This window comes from Petromyzon marinus, chromosome 63 (genome assembly GCF_048934315.1).
Source record: "Petromyzon marinus isolate PM22_M1 ecotype Great Lakes invasive population chromosome 63, UKy_Petmar_22M1.pri1.0, whole genome shotgun sequence".
Lineage (NCBI taxonomy): Eukaryota > Metazoa > Chordata > Hyperoartia > Petromyzontiformes > Petromyzontidae > Petromyzon > Petromyzon marinus.
In genome coordinates, this window is record NC_133729.1 from 5,063,122 (window position 1) to 5,077,761 (window position 14,640).

General features: G+C 46.3%; 1 protein-coding gene across 2 annotated transcripts in view; it reads left to right on the forward strand.

Annotated features, from left to right (window-relative positions):
- The first annotated feature begins 9,663 nt into the window (after positions 1-9,663).
- LOC116956037 (cadherin-13-like) overlaps positions 9,664-14,640 on the forward strand; it is a 50,310-nt gene continuing 45,333 nt past the window's right edge. The window contains exon 1 of one of the 2 annotated variants that reach the window (XM_032977461.2): positions 9,664-10,281. In XM_032977461.2, the coding sequence (XP_032833352.1) occupies positions 10,195-10,281 (87 nt within the window). In that variant the 5' untranslated portion in view covers positions 9,664-10,194. The remainder of the gene's footprint in view (positions 10,282-14,640) is intronic. The other variant, XM_032977462.2, reaches the window with a different exon arrangement.

Sequence of the window (14,640 nt, forward strand, 5' to 3'; positions counted from 1 at the left end):
GCATCGTCCCTGTAGTGTTCGCCTTACGGCGTTGTTCTCTGAATTAACACTGGCGGTGAGGCTGGCTGGCTCTGGTGTATGCCAATCAGTTGCAAGGACATTGCGTATGTTATCGATGTCTGTGTGGGTGAATCCATGTGTGTGAGCGTGTAAGTCGATGTGTTTCTATGTGTGTGGGTCGATGTCTGTGTGTGTGAGTCCATGTGTGTGCGTGTAAGTCGATGTGTATCTATGTGTGTAAGTCGATGTCTGTGTGTGTAAGTCAATGTGTGTGTGTAAGTCGATGTGTTTCTATGTGTGTGGGTCGATGTCTGTGTGTGTGAGTCCATATGTGTGTGTAAGTCGATGTGCTTCTATGTGTGTGGGTCGATGTCTGTGTGTGTAAGTAGATGTGTGTGTGTGTGTAAGTCGATGTTTTCTATGTGTGTGGGTCGATGTCTGTGTGCGTGAGTCCATATGTGTGTGTGTAAGTCGATGTGTTTCTATGTGTGTGGGTCGATGCCTGTGTGCGTGAGCCCATGATGTGTGTGTGTGTGTGCGTGTAAGTCGATGTGTTTCTATGTGTGTGGGTCGATGTCTGTGTGTGTGAGTCCATATGTGTGTGTGTGAGCGTGTAAGTCGATGTGTTTCTATGTGTGTGGGTCGATGCCTGTGTGCGTGAGCCCATGATGTGTGTGTGAGCGTGTAAGTCGATGTGTTTCTATGTGTGTGGGTCGATGTCTGTGTGTAAGTCGATGTGTGTGTGTAAGTCGATGTGTATCTACGTGTGTAAGTCGATGTGTGTGTGTGCGTGTAAGTCGATGTGTATCTATGCGTGTAAGTCGATGTGTATCTATGTGTGTAAGTCGATGTGTGTGTGCGTGTAAGTCGATGTGTATCTATGTGTGTAAGTCGATGTGTATCTATGTGTGTAAGTCGATGTGTATCTATGTGTGTAAGTCGATGTGTATCTATGTGTGTAAGTCGATGTGTGTGTGTGTAAGTCGATGTGTATCTATGTGTGTGAGTCGATGTGTATCTATGTGTGTAAGTCGATGTGTATCTATGTGTGTAAGTCGATGTGTGTGTAAGTCGATGTGTTTCTATGTGTGTGGGTCGATGTCTGTGTGTGTAAGTCGATGTGTATCTATGTGTGTAAGTCGATGTCTGTGTGTGTGAGTCGATGTATGTGTAAGTCGATGTGTATCTATGTGTGTAAGTCGATGTGTATCTATGTGTGTAAGTCGATGTGTATCTCGATGTGTATCTATGTGTGTAAGTCGATGTGTGTGTGTCTGTCTTGTTTCGCCCCGGCAACGCCGGGTACTTACCGCTCGTGTTATTATAATACTCAAAGCTTGTTTGTATGTTTTACCGCAAGCATGTGTGTAGTATACATGGGGGGCGGGGGTTCAGGGGCAGGGGATGGGGGGCAGAGGATGGGGGGGCGGGGGATGGGGGGCGGAGGCGGGGGATGGGGGGCGGGGGAGGGGGGGCGGGGGAGGGGGACGGGGGATGGGGGCCGGGTAACCCGAACAAGTTGGGCAATGACTCATTGACTACACCAATCATTAAAAAAAAAACTCTTTGTCCGTGCTCGAGGGGGGGAGGGGGGGTATTTGGTATGTAGTGAGTACTGATGGAGACGGAGACGTTGTCGTAGAGGCAACGCGAGTTGTTTATTTATAAACGAACAACAACTCCTTTAACACCCCCTAGTGAGGTAAAACCTCCTGCCTCTCGTGATCTAAACACCGCCCGTTCACTCCCAGCCCTCCGGCTATCAGTGCCCTCGGGGAGGCGATCTGACCCGACCCAGCCAAGGTACGGGTCCTGACCACTGGTCCAAGCTCGAGGTCCCAGGGTCCTAGTCTCACTGCTCTTCAGTCTTCGTAGCTCTGCCCCGAGCTGCGCTTGGGGTGCCCCTTTTATACACCTCCAGGGGACCCTCCGCCCCTGGTACCGCCCCCTTTCTGGAACCTTCCAGAAGATCCTGGAAGGGCCCCCTCTCCCAGCCCCCCCCCCCCCCACCTGGGGTAGGGGAGGGGAATCCAGCCTCCCTTGGGTCCGGCTACCCTCTCTATCCCCTCGTACTGGCTGGCCCACCCTACCGACCTCTGGCTGCAACAGCAGGGAGGTGGATCCGGGCGGTGTGTGCACACGCGATCCGACGCGACACTTCAAAGCAGCCGTGCGTTCCGCAAAACGCAGAGCGTCATGTTTAGTCATCTCCGTGATAGTAATCATTAAGAGCCTTAGGAAATACATCTCCATAAGCAATGTTTTGTGCTCGAACGATGCTTGCTTGAATGCGTTTAGATGTATTTGTCTCCTGCTATAAATGTCGACGTGATGACAAGTGACACTTCGTTGAGCTATTACGTCTTTGGCCAAGTGGCTTCAGGAAGATAACTCTAATATCATTGATTATAATCAATTTTGTTTAATATAATCAATTATTATTTTTTGTTTTACCATTCGACTGGTAAGTGTTAACAGTCGAATAGTATATACATGGGTATCTATGGGTCTCTATGAGTTTCAGTATTTACAGTTTTAATGATTTGCTTACCGTAGTCTGGTACTGTTTGTTGTTGAAACTTTCTGACCCCGTGCCGCTTAGCGGACATCCGTGATAAAAGAAGAGCTTGATAGCTCATCGGATTTCTCCAGGACACATTTAATATTCTGATTCTTCCCCGGCAACAAAAAAAAAACAAGAGCATCTTGCAATTCGCATCTCGGCTCAAACATTCGAAAGGGGGCACCCCCCCCCCACCCCGTGGCAGCTGTCCCTGCGTGGCACAGAGTGACTCAGCACCTGCACTGAAATTGGGAAATGTTTGGCCGGTAGTGGGGGTGGGCAGGGGGGGTTTGGGAATCAATGTTTTTCTATTTGTGTGAAACAAGGCCGTAGCCATTGAGTCAACATTTGGGAGGGACCAAATCTTCCAGGAGGTCTGGGGGTCGCCCCCCACCCAGAAAAAAATATATATATCTAAATTTGAAAACTAGTTTTCAGCCTAAAATATAAAAAAATTCACCAACACATATTATGGACTTTTTTTTAACAATGATGTCTAATAGTGTATATTGTATTACATTGCTCTAATGTGTTTTTTTATTTTTTTACCTTTCTTGTTTCATTGTATGTAATGGCAGAGATTAGGGATTAATAAATTACAACAATAACCACAATCAGATAAACATAAATCTATTTTATAGCAATATATTGGGGGGGGGGGACATTTTGAGCATATTTGAATATTAATGTGTCCCCGCCAATATATAATATAATTACGGCTTTGGTGTGAAAGTCCAAAATTGTGTAACTTGCGGTGTCATTTTTCGCGGTTTGCCAAATTGGGCCCAGTGACGCCTGCACGCAGCTCCAGGCTAATGAAGTTAGGGGGTACCTTTAACGCTGCGCTGTGAACGGAGAGACGGCACCTAAGCGTATTTTAGTGACGCGATCTGGCCATAATAATCATCATCATCAATAATTCATCAGCACCGCAGTAATAAATTTTGACCTAAAACTTTCGTGACTGCAGGAATTTATATTCTTTGGTTCTTTCGGTGAAGTCACATAGATATAAAAATAATAGTAAAAATAAAGTAAATAAAAATAAAATAATAATAAACAATACAAAACGCTAATGTAGACTGTAGCCTGGTTCTATATCGGAGTGAGTGTACTGACAGTCTATAATGTAGACTGTAGCCTGGTTATTAATCTGAGTGAGTGTACTGACAGTCTACAATGTAGACTGTCAGTACACTCACTCAGATTCAATGTAGACTGTCTACAATGTAGACTGTAGCCTGGTTATTAAGCTGAGTGAGTGTACTGATAGTCTATAATGTAGACTGTAGCCTGGTTATTAAGCTGAGTGAGTGTACTGAGAGTCTACAATGTAGACTATAGCCTGGTTATTAAGCTGAGTGAGTGTACTGACAGTCGATAATGTAGACTGTAGCCTGGTTTTTAAGCTGAGTGAGTGTACTGACAGTCTATAATGTAGACTGTAGCCTGGTTATTAAGCTGAGTGAGTGTACTGACAGTCTATAATGTAGACTGTAGCCTGGTTATTAAGCTGAGTGAGTGTACTGGCAGTCTATAATGTAGACTGTAGCCTGGTTTTTAAGCTGAGTGAGTGTACTGACAGTCTACAATGTAGACTGCAGCCTGGTTATTAAGCTGAGTGAGTGTACTGACAGTCTATAATGTAGACTGTAGCCTGGTTATTAAGCTGAGTGAGTGTACTGGCAGTCTATAATGTAGACTGCAGCCTGGTTATTAAGCTGAGTGAGTGTACTGGCAGTCTACAATGTAGACTGCAGCCTGGTTATTAAGCTGAGTGAGTGTACTGGCAGTCTATAATGTAGACTGTAGCAATGGTTATTAAGCTGAGTGAGTGTACTGGCAGTCTATAATGTAGACTGCAGCCTGGTTATTAAGCTGAGTGAGTGTACTGGCAGTCTACAATGTAGACTGCAGCCTGGTTATTAAGCTGAGTGAGTGTACTGGCAGTCTATAATGTAGACTGTAGCAATGGTTATTAAGCTGAGTGAGTGTACTGGCAGTCTACAATGTAGACTGTAGTAATGGTTATTAAGCTGAGTGAGTGTACTGAGAGTCTATAATGTAGACTGTAGCCTGGTTATTAAGCTGTAGAGCGTATTGGCAGTCTGTGATGTAGACTGTAACAATGGTTATTAAACTGTCACCATACTCGCAGTCTATAATGTAGACTGTAGCCTGGTTTTTAAGCTGGTGAGCGTATTGGCAATCTGTGATGTAGATATAGTAATAACCATTGCTACAGTCTACATCATAGACTGCCAATACGCTCACCAGCTTAAAAAAAAAAACATCCAGGCTAGTCAGTCAGCGCTTACGTTACTCTGTGACCCTGTCGTTATTTTTTTTACGAAATAAATAAGAAACCCTCTACAAGTCGTCTTTCGGAAGTCGCCTCGTTACAAATGTGTATCCGCGCCTGACCGATTACATCACGCGCGAACGTACAAACCGCACGGCGTGGGTAATCCGCGTGGTCCATTCGCTTTCGTTTCTCTCGGCCAAAAAAGTTGAAACCAAAAAAAACAACCAGGCATGTTCTGTCTATTGGCGAACATTTTTGTTGTTGTAAAAATGTTTTGTTACACATCCTCCCTCGCATCGTACGTTGCAACACCCTGACATATAATTTAGTTAAAAACATAAATTAGTCAGTTTAAAACGTCGTGCTCCAATTGTACATTTTGTGGATTTGCTCTCCAACACACCGGTGTTGCTGTGCTAGTATACTACACTATACACTACACTACTATACACTACACTATACACTACACTATACACTACTATACACTACACTACTATACACGACACTATTATACACTACACTATATACTACACTACTATACACTACACTACTATACACTACACTATACAATCTATACACTACACTACTATACACTTCACTATATACTATACACTACACTACTATACACAACACTACTATACACAACACTACTATACAGTACACTATACACTACACTACTATACACTTCACTATAAACTACACTATACACTACACTACTATACACTACACTATACACTACACTATACACTACACTATACTATACACTACACTACTATACACTTCACTATAAACTACACTATACACTACACTACTATACACTACACTATATACTACACTACTATACACTACGCTACTATACACTACACTATACAATCTATACACTACACTACTATACACTTCACTATATACTATACACTACACTACTATACACTACACTATACACTACACTACTATACACTTCACTATACACTACACTACTATACACTACACTATACAATACACTATACACTACACTATACACTACACTACTATACACTTCACTATACACTACACTATACACTACACTACTATACACTACACTATACACTACACTCTACATTTCACTATACACTACACTATACACTACACTATACACTACACTATACACTTCGCTATACACTACACTACTATACACTACACTATACACTACACTATACACTACACTATACACTACACTATACTATACACTACACTACTATACACTTCACTATAAACTACACTATACACTACACTACTATACACTACACTATATACTACACTACTATACACTACACTACTATACACTACACTATACAATCTATACACTACACTACTATACACTTCACTATATACTATACACTACACTACTATACACTACACTATACACTACACTACTATACACTTCACTATACACTACACTACTATACACTACACTATACAATACACTATACACTACACTATACACTACACTACTATACACTTCACTATACACTACACTATACACTACACTACTATACACTACACTATACACTACACTCTACATTTCACTATACACTACACTATACACTACACTATACACTACACTATACACTTCGCTATACACTACACTACTCTACACTATACACTACACTATACACTACACTACTATACACTACACTACTATACACTACACTATACACTACACTATACACAACACAATACACTACACAATACACTACACTATACACTATACTACTATACACTACACTATACACTACACTATACACTACACAACTCTACACTATACACTACACTATACACTACACTACTATACACTACACTATATACTACACTACACTATACACTACACCACTCTACACTATACACTACACTATACACTACACTACTATAAACTACACTACACTATACACTACACTACTCTACACTATATACTACACACCACTATACACTACACTATACACTACACTACTATACACTACACTATACACTACACTATACACTACACTACTATACACTACACTATACACTACACTATACACTACACAACTCTACACTATACACTACACTATACACTACACTACTATAAACTACACTACACTATACACTACACTACTCTACACTATATACTACACTACACTATACACTGCACTACTATACACTACACTATACACTACACTATACACTACACTATACACTTCACTATACACTACATTATACACTACACTACTATACACTACACTATACACTACACTATACACTTCACACTACACTATACACTATACACTTCACTATACACTACATTATACACTACACTACTATACACTACACTATACACTACACTATACACTTCACACTACACTATACACTACTATACACTTCACTATACACTACACTATTATACACTAGTGCTGTACTAGTAACGAAGTGGCCACGTTCTGTTTACGTGACACAACCCTCACTAGTTGGCTGTGTCGGGTGGTGGCGGGTTGTAACGACACATTTATATACTTACGCGATCTAACCTCACCCCCCCCCCCCAAAAAAAAAACCCTATACTATAATGTATAACGTGTGTGCGCGGCAAAACCGGTATATACCATGTGGTTACCGGTAACGCAACGCCCCCCCACCCCCGCCTTCCCAGTTCCACCACCCCCGACCAAGTTAACCACCCGACCTGTGCGCCCACTCCTGAGTCGTGGGATGAAAAATTTAATCAACAATTGGAATAAAGTTTAAAAAAAAAACTAAGTTGTCTTCTCCGTTTCCCCCAGCCCCCTGGGACACAAATCACTCCGCCCTGCCGCAGCCAGCGGGCTGTTAATCGCAAATAGCTCATTACGTTCTTTGACTCAAAGAATAATAATAATGTAACGAACAAAATTAAAACCTCCCAAACCCTTTCGGCGAGGTATACAAATTAATATCCCATTTAACGTGTGTTTTTATTTTAGTCTCCCCGCAGCCACATTCTTGGTTCTTTCGGTTTTAAGTCACGTAGAGAAGGGAAATGATAAAAGAATTAAAATACAACGCAATGAAATTAAATTCTCACGACGTTTCGGCCTGCGTTAATTAAAACGATTAGCTCTCGAATTAGCATAATTTACGCGCACAATTACATCAATAAACATAATTTGCGGATAACGACACAAACTCCAAAATTCATTTAATTTTTATTATTATCTTCATCAAATTTTCACAACCGACATGTACAAGAGGCCACAACTCAAGCAGCCGTCCTCGGGTGAGGAACAGAGCTGTAGGAGCGTTCGTAAAGACAGCGCCTTTTAGGACGAAACGCCGTGAGAATTTCATTTTATTTTTTATCATTTTATTATTTCCCTGCTACGTGGTGGTGACTTTACCGAAAGAACCAAAAATATAAATCCCTCCAGTTACGAAAGCTTCAAATCGAGAATTTTATTGTTTTATTTTTTATTATTTCCCTTCTACGTGGTGGTGACTTTACCGAAAGAACCACGGATATATAAATCCCTGCAGTCACGAACGCTTTAAATCGAAACTCCCCTAAACCATTGTTATTGCAACACCAGTTTTGCTGCATGGCCCATTTAAACGCCGTGGCAAATGGCGATGTAACAATTTGCAAGGTCAATCCACTGCTGGAGGAAGACCTCTCTCTCTCCACGCCGTGCTTGTCGCGCGAGGCAACTTGATGCTGATTGCGAGTTCCTTACCTTGTTCGCTTCAAAGGCACTTTAGCGCAGCAACCCGCAATTGCGCGTTCGTGCCGCTGCTGTCGAAAGGACTCCTCTGCCGGAGGCAGGAGAGATCTCTGAGCGCCTCCCGATCGCGCTCATCGTCCAACGCAAAGCGCTTGTCACAAATGAACCGCAATTACCTTGCTGCTGATCTCTTCCGCAAGGATCATAAACCACCATCATCTTCATCATCTTCATCATCACGCCAACCCCGGCAGCAAGAAGGACGGTCATTAACTGCGTCGCGCGCTTTCAGTTGCGCTGCTGCGGACGTCTGGAACGTGTGCGTGCACATATGTTGAACTTCTTTTGCACCGTACGTGGCCCACCGCGCTAATCGGGGTAGGACAACAAACTGAACACAACAAAAGCAGTTCCTAAAGGACTGAGTTTTTTTTTTAATCTTGATTTTAAAAGTGCATGGCTTCAGTGGCTTCCTCATAGCCCACAAGGGTTCGCGTGCTGTGTTCAACCATTTCACTGGAGGTCAACAACAACAACAACACACCCACTCACCCACTCACCCACTCACTCACCCACTCACTCACTCACCCACTCACCCACCCACTCATTCACCCACTCACTCACCCACTCACTCACCCACCCACTCATTCACCCACTCACTCACTCACCCACTCACTCACCCACTCACCCACCCACTCACTCACCCACTCACTTACCCACTCACTCACACACTCACTCACCCACTCACTCACCCACTCACTCACCCACTCACCCACTCACTTACCCACTGACTCACTTACCCACTCACTCACCCACTCACTCACCCACCCACTCACTCACTCACCCACTCACTCACTCACCCACTCACTTACCCACTCACGCACCCACTCACTCACCCACTCACTCACCCACTCACTCACTCACTCACCCACTCACTCACTCACTCACCCACCCACCCACTCACAACACTGCAGGTCACTACACTGCTATTTTGGCGTCTTCCCTCGCACTGGTCCACTTTGGAATTCCCTCCCAGCATCGCCAGGCCGTCGTAATAACCCTTGCTCAGTTCGAGAAACGTGTGCATCCTTATCTATCGCAACTCTTGACGGTGCTGTTTGTGGCTGGCCGCATCACGTTTCGACCCTTTGGGCCCTGTGCTCAACAACTAAATAAGACAAAACTCACCGTGACCCTCGCTAATGTTCAAGAACAATCCTGCCCCCATCGCCAGTGGCTCATACACACAGCCTGTGTACGTGTCTGATAGAGATGGAGGAGGGGCAGCGAGGGGGGGGGGGCCGTTCCGAGCTCTGGGTGCTCGCGAGAGAATGAAGGAAGGGGTGGGGTGAGGTCGTTGGTGCGTGGGTAGAGGTGGGACAATGCATCGCTGCCTCGAAGTTTTTAAAACAAAACAACCACCCCCTCCCCCTCTCCACCGCACCTCTGCATTGTCTCACGGCGGTCGAACTCTCTTCTCTCTCTCGTTCGATCGCCCGCCCGCCTGCCCCTGGCGTCTTCCACGTTAAGCGACGTCTCAAGAGGCAACAGATTTTGTCGATCGAGGCTTCTTGGTCTCCCTGCTGCGGCGGGAGTGGGTGAGGTTGCATCTGGAAGACATGACTCCTGAAGGGAGAGCGATCGTTGCGCTGTGCGTGGCGAGCGCCGCTATCGGCATTGCCGCCTCCTCAACTCCGCTGGCCCAGGTGAGCGCGCGCATTTTCACCTCCGCCAGGTTACGTGTCGTGTCGCGCGCGCGCGCGTGCGCGCGCGTGCGCGTGGGGAGCGGTGGTGCAGCGGTTTAGCGCTGCGCTGCGTTACGAACGCGGCGACCAGCGTTCGATTCCCGCTCCGCTCACGGCCAACATCCAGTGACGACTATTTGAACCCGTCCTGGGCCTCCCCTGGGTCGACTCAGCCTCAAGTGAGTACGTGGTGCGGTGCGCAGCAGACATCGCCACTAGGGGAGACAAAGGCGGTCGGGCGTGGTTGCTGGCCACCCCACCTCCCTCGTGTGTTCCGTGCCGGCATTCATAGCTGCTCGCTAACAGCACTTGCCTCAACCGTCCGTAAAGGCTATAAGGGGGATCTTTGTCTTTGTGCGTTTACTCGCGCAGTGTTTAGCGCGCTGCGCTATGAGCCCCGGCCACCTGAGTTCGTTTCCCGCCGCCAACGACCAATAACAGTGGCGAATATTCGAAGCGGTCCTGGGTCTCCCCTAGGTCGACTCAGCCTACAAATGGGTACCTGGTGCGGTGTGTAAACGTCGCCACGAGGAGGAGACAAGGGCGATCCGGGGCGTGGTGCTGACCACCTTACCCTCCACGTGTGTCGTGTCCGCCCTTCATAGGTGCTGCTCGCTAGCAGGATTCGTCCCAACAGTCCTAAGTTGGAGAGCGAGCGAGTGGGCACGTGGGTGAATGAGATGGGCGAGCGAGCGAGCGAGCGTGTGACTGTGTTGTTGTGACCATTATTGTGGTGGTTGGACATCGTATGGATGAGATGAACCAGCCAGTCTGGAGGAACGAGGCCATACGGGGGATCTTTGTATTTTCTTATTCTCGAAGTGCTCGATATCTCGCGCGGCAATTGAAACGATGGGGACAATTCGATTTGAAGCTTTCGTGACTGCAGGGATTCATATTGTTGGTTCTTTCGGTAAAGTCACCACGTAGAAGGAAAATAATAAAAATAAAACAATACAATTCTCACGACGTTTATATTGCAACACAAGCGATCATCATCATCATCAGGTGTGAGAACCACAGCAAGATGATGATTGCTTGTGTAGCAGTCGAAACGTCGTGAGAATTGTATTGTTTGTTTTTTTATTATTTTATTATTTCCTTTCTACGTGACTTTACCGAAAGAACCAAGGAGATTGGGACATTTCTTAAATGCCCCTCAACCTTCCACCCGCCCCCATCTCCTCCTCTTCCTCGCGAGATGACAGGAGCGATCTGGGAACGAGACGGACTTTTTGACTTTTAAAACAACTTTTATTGCCGCCAGCAGCAAAAGCACTGGAGTGCGATTTCGATATGAAATAACACAAAGTCACCAGCAACACAAATGCAAATAAACGCTACAAATCCACGCGCTGTGGCGCTAAAAATCACCGCGCACAACACGAAAGAAAAGCCACGTGGTGGTGGTTGTGGTGGTGGTTGTGGTGGGGGTGGTTGTGGTGGTTGTGGTGGTTGTGGTGGTGGTGGTTGTGGTGGTGGTGATGGTTGCGGTGGTGGTGGTTGTGGTGGTGGTGGTGATGGTGGTCCTCGCGCACGCCACGTTGACGAGCGAGCGCTACAGAGGAAGATGAGTAACATGTTAACACATATATGGCGATGACAATGCGAGACGAGATAGACGTGGAAAGGAGACGGAGATAGAGCGAGGCGAGAGAGAGAAAGAGAGAGAGACGTGCACCGGAGACGTAAAAGCAGGCAAGTTCAGTGAGATTCATGAACCGTTAATGTAGCCTAGCTGGTGTTCGACAGGATGAGGATTTAAGCTGGTATTTTAAGCACCCGCTCTCCTCTTTCCCCGGCGAATCATCGGCTGCTTGCGCCGCTTGGGGCCCAGGATCCTTTGCTTTGCCCCAGCTCCTGCCAAGCGCCTCCGGGGCGTCCGTGTACAAAAGAGTCCCTCTCCAGTCCCCTGCTGGGTGACGGGCCTCTCCACGCCGTGCGGTTTGTCGGGGGTAATTTCCCAGTACCTCGCTACGCTGGTCATGCAGGGTTTGGTGATGTGGAAGTGCAGTGGATGATTTATTGTTTTTTCTTTTTGCTGCACTGCGCTCTCCTGCACGCAAGAAGAGTCTTCGAGTGTCTTGCGAGGATTTCCTGCAGCAATAAAAGGCATATCATTTGCCTTGCGTAACGCGTAGAGGGGGTTTAAAAAAAAAAAACTTTTACCACCTGTTTGACTCACAGGTTACGACAGCACATTTATCCACAACTCTGGCTGTCCCCTGATGATGCCGGTTGTAATTGCCGGCGAAACGTCGCACTCGAATTGTCGATGTTGTGGGTTTACTCTCCCAACACACCGGTGTGCTGACCTAGGAATGAATAGCCGCGTTTTATTGTACGTGACAACCCTTACTAATTGGCTGTGTCGGGTGGTGGCGGGTTTCACGACACATATTTACGCGTTCGAACCAAAAAAAACCCCCCTCTATTATGGATCGCTTCGTCATGTTGAGTTTTATGCCATACACGTCGGGGTATTACTGGTAGGAACCTCCTGGTTACACCAGCCCACAGGGGATTATTGTGTCTGTCCGTCCGTCGTGCATCCAAAAATGGGGGGGGGGAGGGGCTGGGTGGAGAGGGGAGGGTGGAGAGGGGAGGGTGGGGAGGGGCTGGGTGGGGAGGGGCTGGTCACCCCGTGGTGCCCTTACAAAACTCAACGTTTAACCTACTCACGCCGGCTTGTGCCCGCCCTCACAGTCGGGCATATTTGTGGAATACACCACACCGCCGTTGACCCTGGCCATTGACCGAGCAACCCAACGTTCCTACCAGCTCCTCCCTCCGCAGGAGAATGTGTTTAAAGTTTTTTTGTTGTCGGTCATTCTGAATGCCTGGTCTCTCGCTCAATGCTTGTCTCAGTCGCAAGCGAAACGCAGAGCGTCGCGTGCCTAATTTCAAACACAATTGGTCGCGATGTTCGGTCCCCTCACCCTACATCAATTGGCACGCGGTCGAATTCCGCGTGCACACCACCCTGGTGACAACTGCCATATGTTTGTCTGTGTCGGGTGGTGGAGGGGATACACGACGCGCACTTTAGCCAGATTATTCTACGGCCTAACCACCCCCCCCTCCCCCCAAAAAAAAAATGCATTGCGAATCCCTTGGTGGTGTTGCCCGACCGCATCTTACCGCGCTTGTGATCATTTCTCGGCGTCGCCTTCTCGCCCTCCACGTTCTCAATCTTTGCTGCCTCTCGCCGTTCCTCCGTCTCCTTGTGCTCAATCCACGCTGTCACGCTCTGCCTCTCTCGCTCTCTCTCTCTCTTCTCGACAACCTCCCGTCGCCGGAACAAACTTCCCCCTGTGTTGTTGGCCTGACTGGTTGTGCATCACGTAAATTTTTCCTTAGGTTTGTCGAATTCTCGTCTCTCATCTTCTCGTTGTATTTACCTCCGTGCAGTTTGGCGCTCTCTCTACGTGTTGCGTTGGTGTCGCCCTGTGTGCTCCCTCGCTATTTGTTTTTTTTTTACACCTGATGAAGATCGCTTGTGTTGCGGTCGAAACGTCGTGATTTTTTAAAAATATAATATTATTGTATTTCTACAGACGTGGCTTTTTCCGAAAAAAAACCCAATGAGAAACTTCCCCCTCCACATCAAGCGGTTACCTTCGCTCGCGAGTTTCCTGCTCCGCACTCAAAACTCGCTTCTTGTTACTCCACGCTCACCCACGACCACCACCCCCCCCCCCCGTTAATCTCCCCCTCTTCATGTTCTCATTAGATGGCTTTCACTCATTAACCCCGTTAATTAAATCCATTCATCATCATCATCATCATAATTTACCGTCATCAATTTCGATGTCAACGAATTCATGCATCATTACAGATTCGCGGCCCCATCGCTTCCTCTCATCTATTTCATTCACCTCATCACCATCATTACATTCAAACGTTGTCATACCGTTGTTAATTATGTCTAAAGCGCCTTAGTTAAGGCGCTATGTACATTGTTTTAAGGTAAGATAACGCGGGCTGCCAACACGCACGTGTTAAGTTGTGGCAGTTTTGACCGCGTGTTTTTTTTTTTGACAATCGCAAATTAAGAATTGTTTTCAGGTGAGCGGTGATTCATCGTAAAGTATCGATCTCCGCTGAACAAGCGGGCACAAAGCGTAGAGAAGGGAACGCACGGAAAATTGTCTAATGGCCATGTCCATGCGTCTTCGCCAACTTGAGGACGACATTAAATTGGAACTGCTTTTTTGAATTCATATTCTCTGGGTCTTTCGGTAAAGCCACGTAGATATAAAAAAAATAATACGAAAATATCACGACGTTTCGATCGCAACGCAAGCAATCGTCACCAGG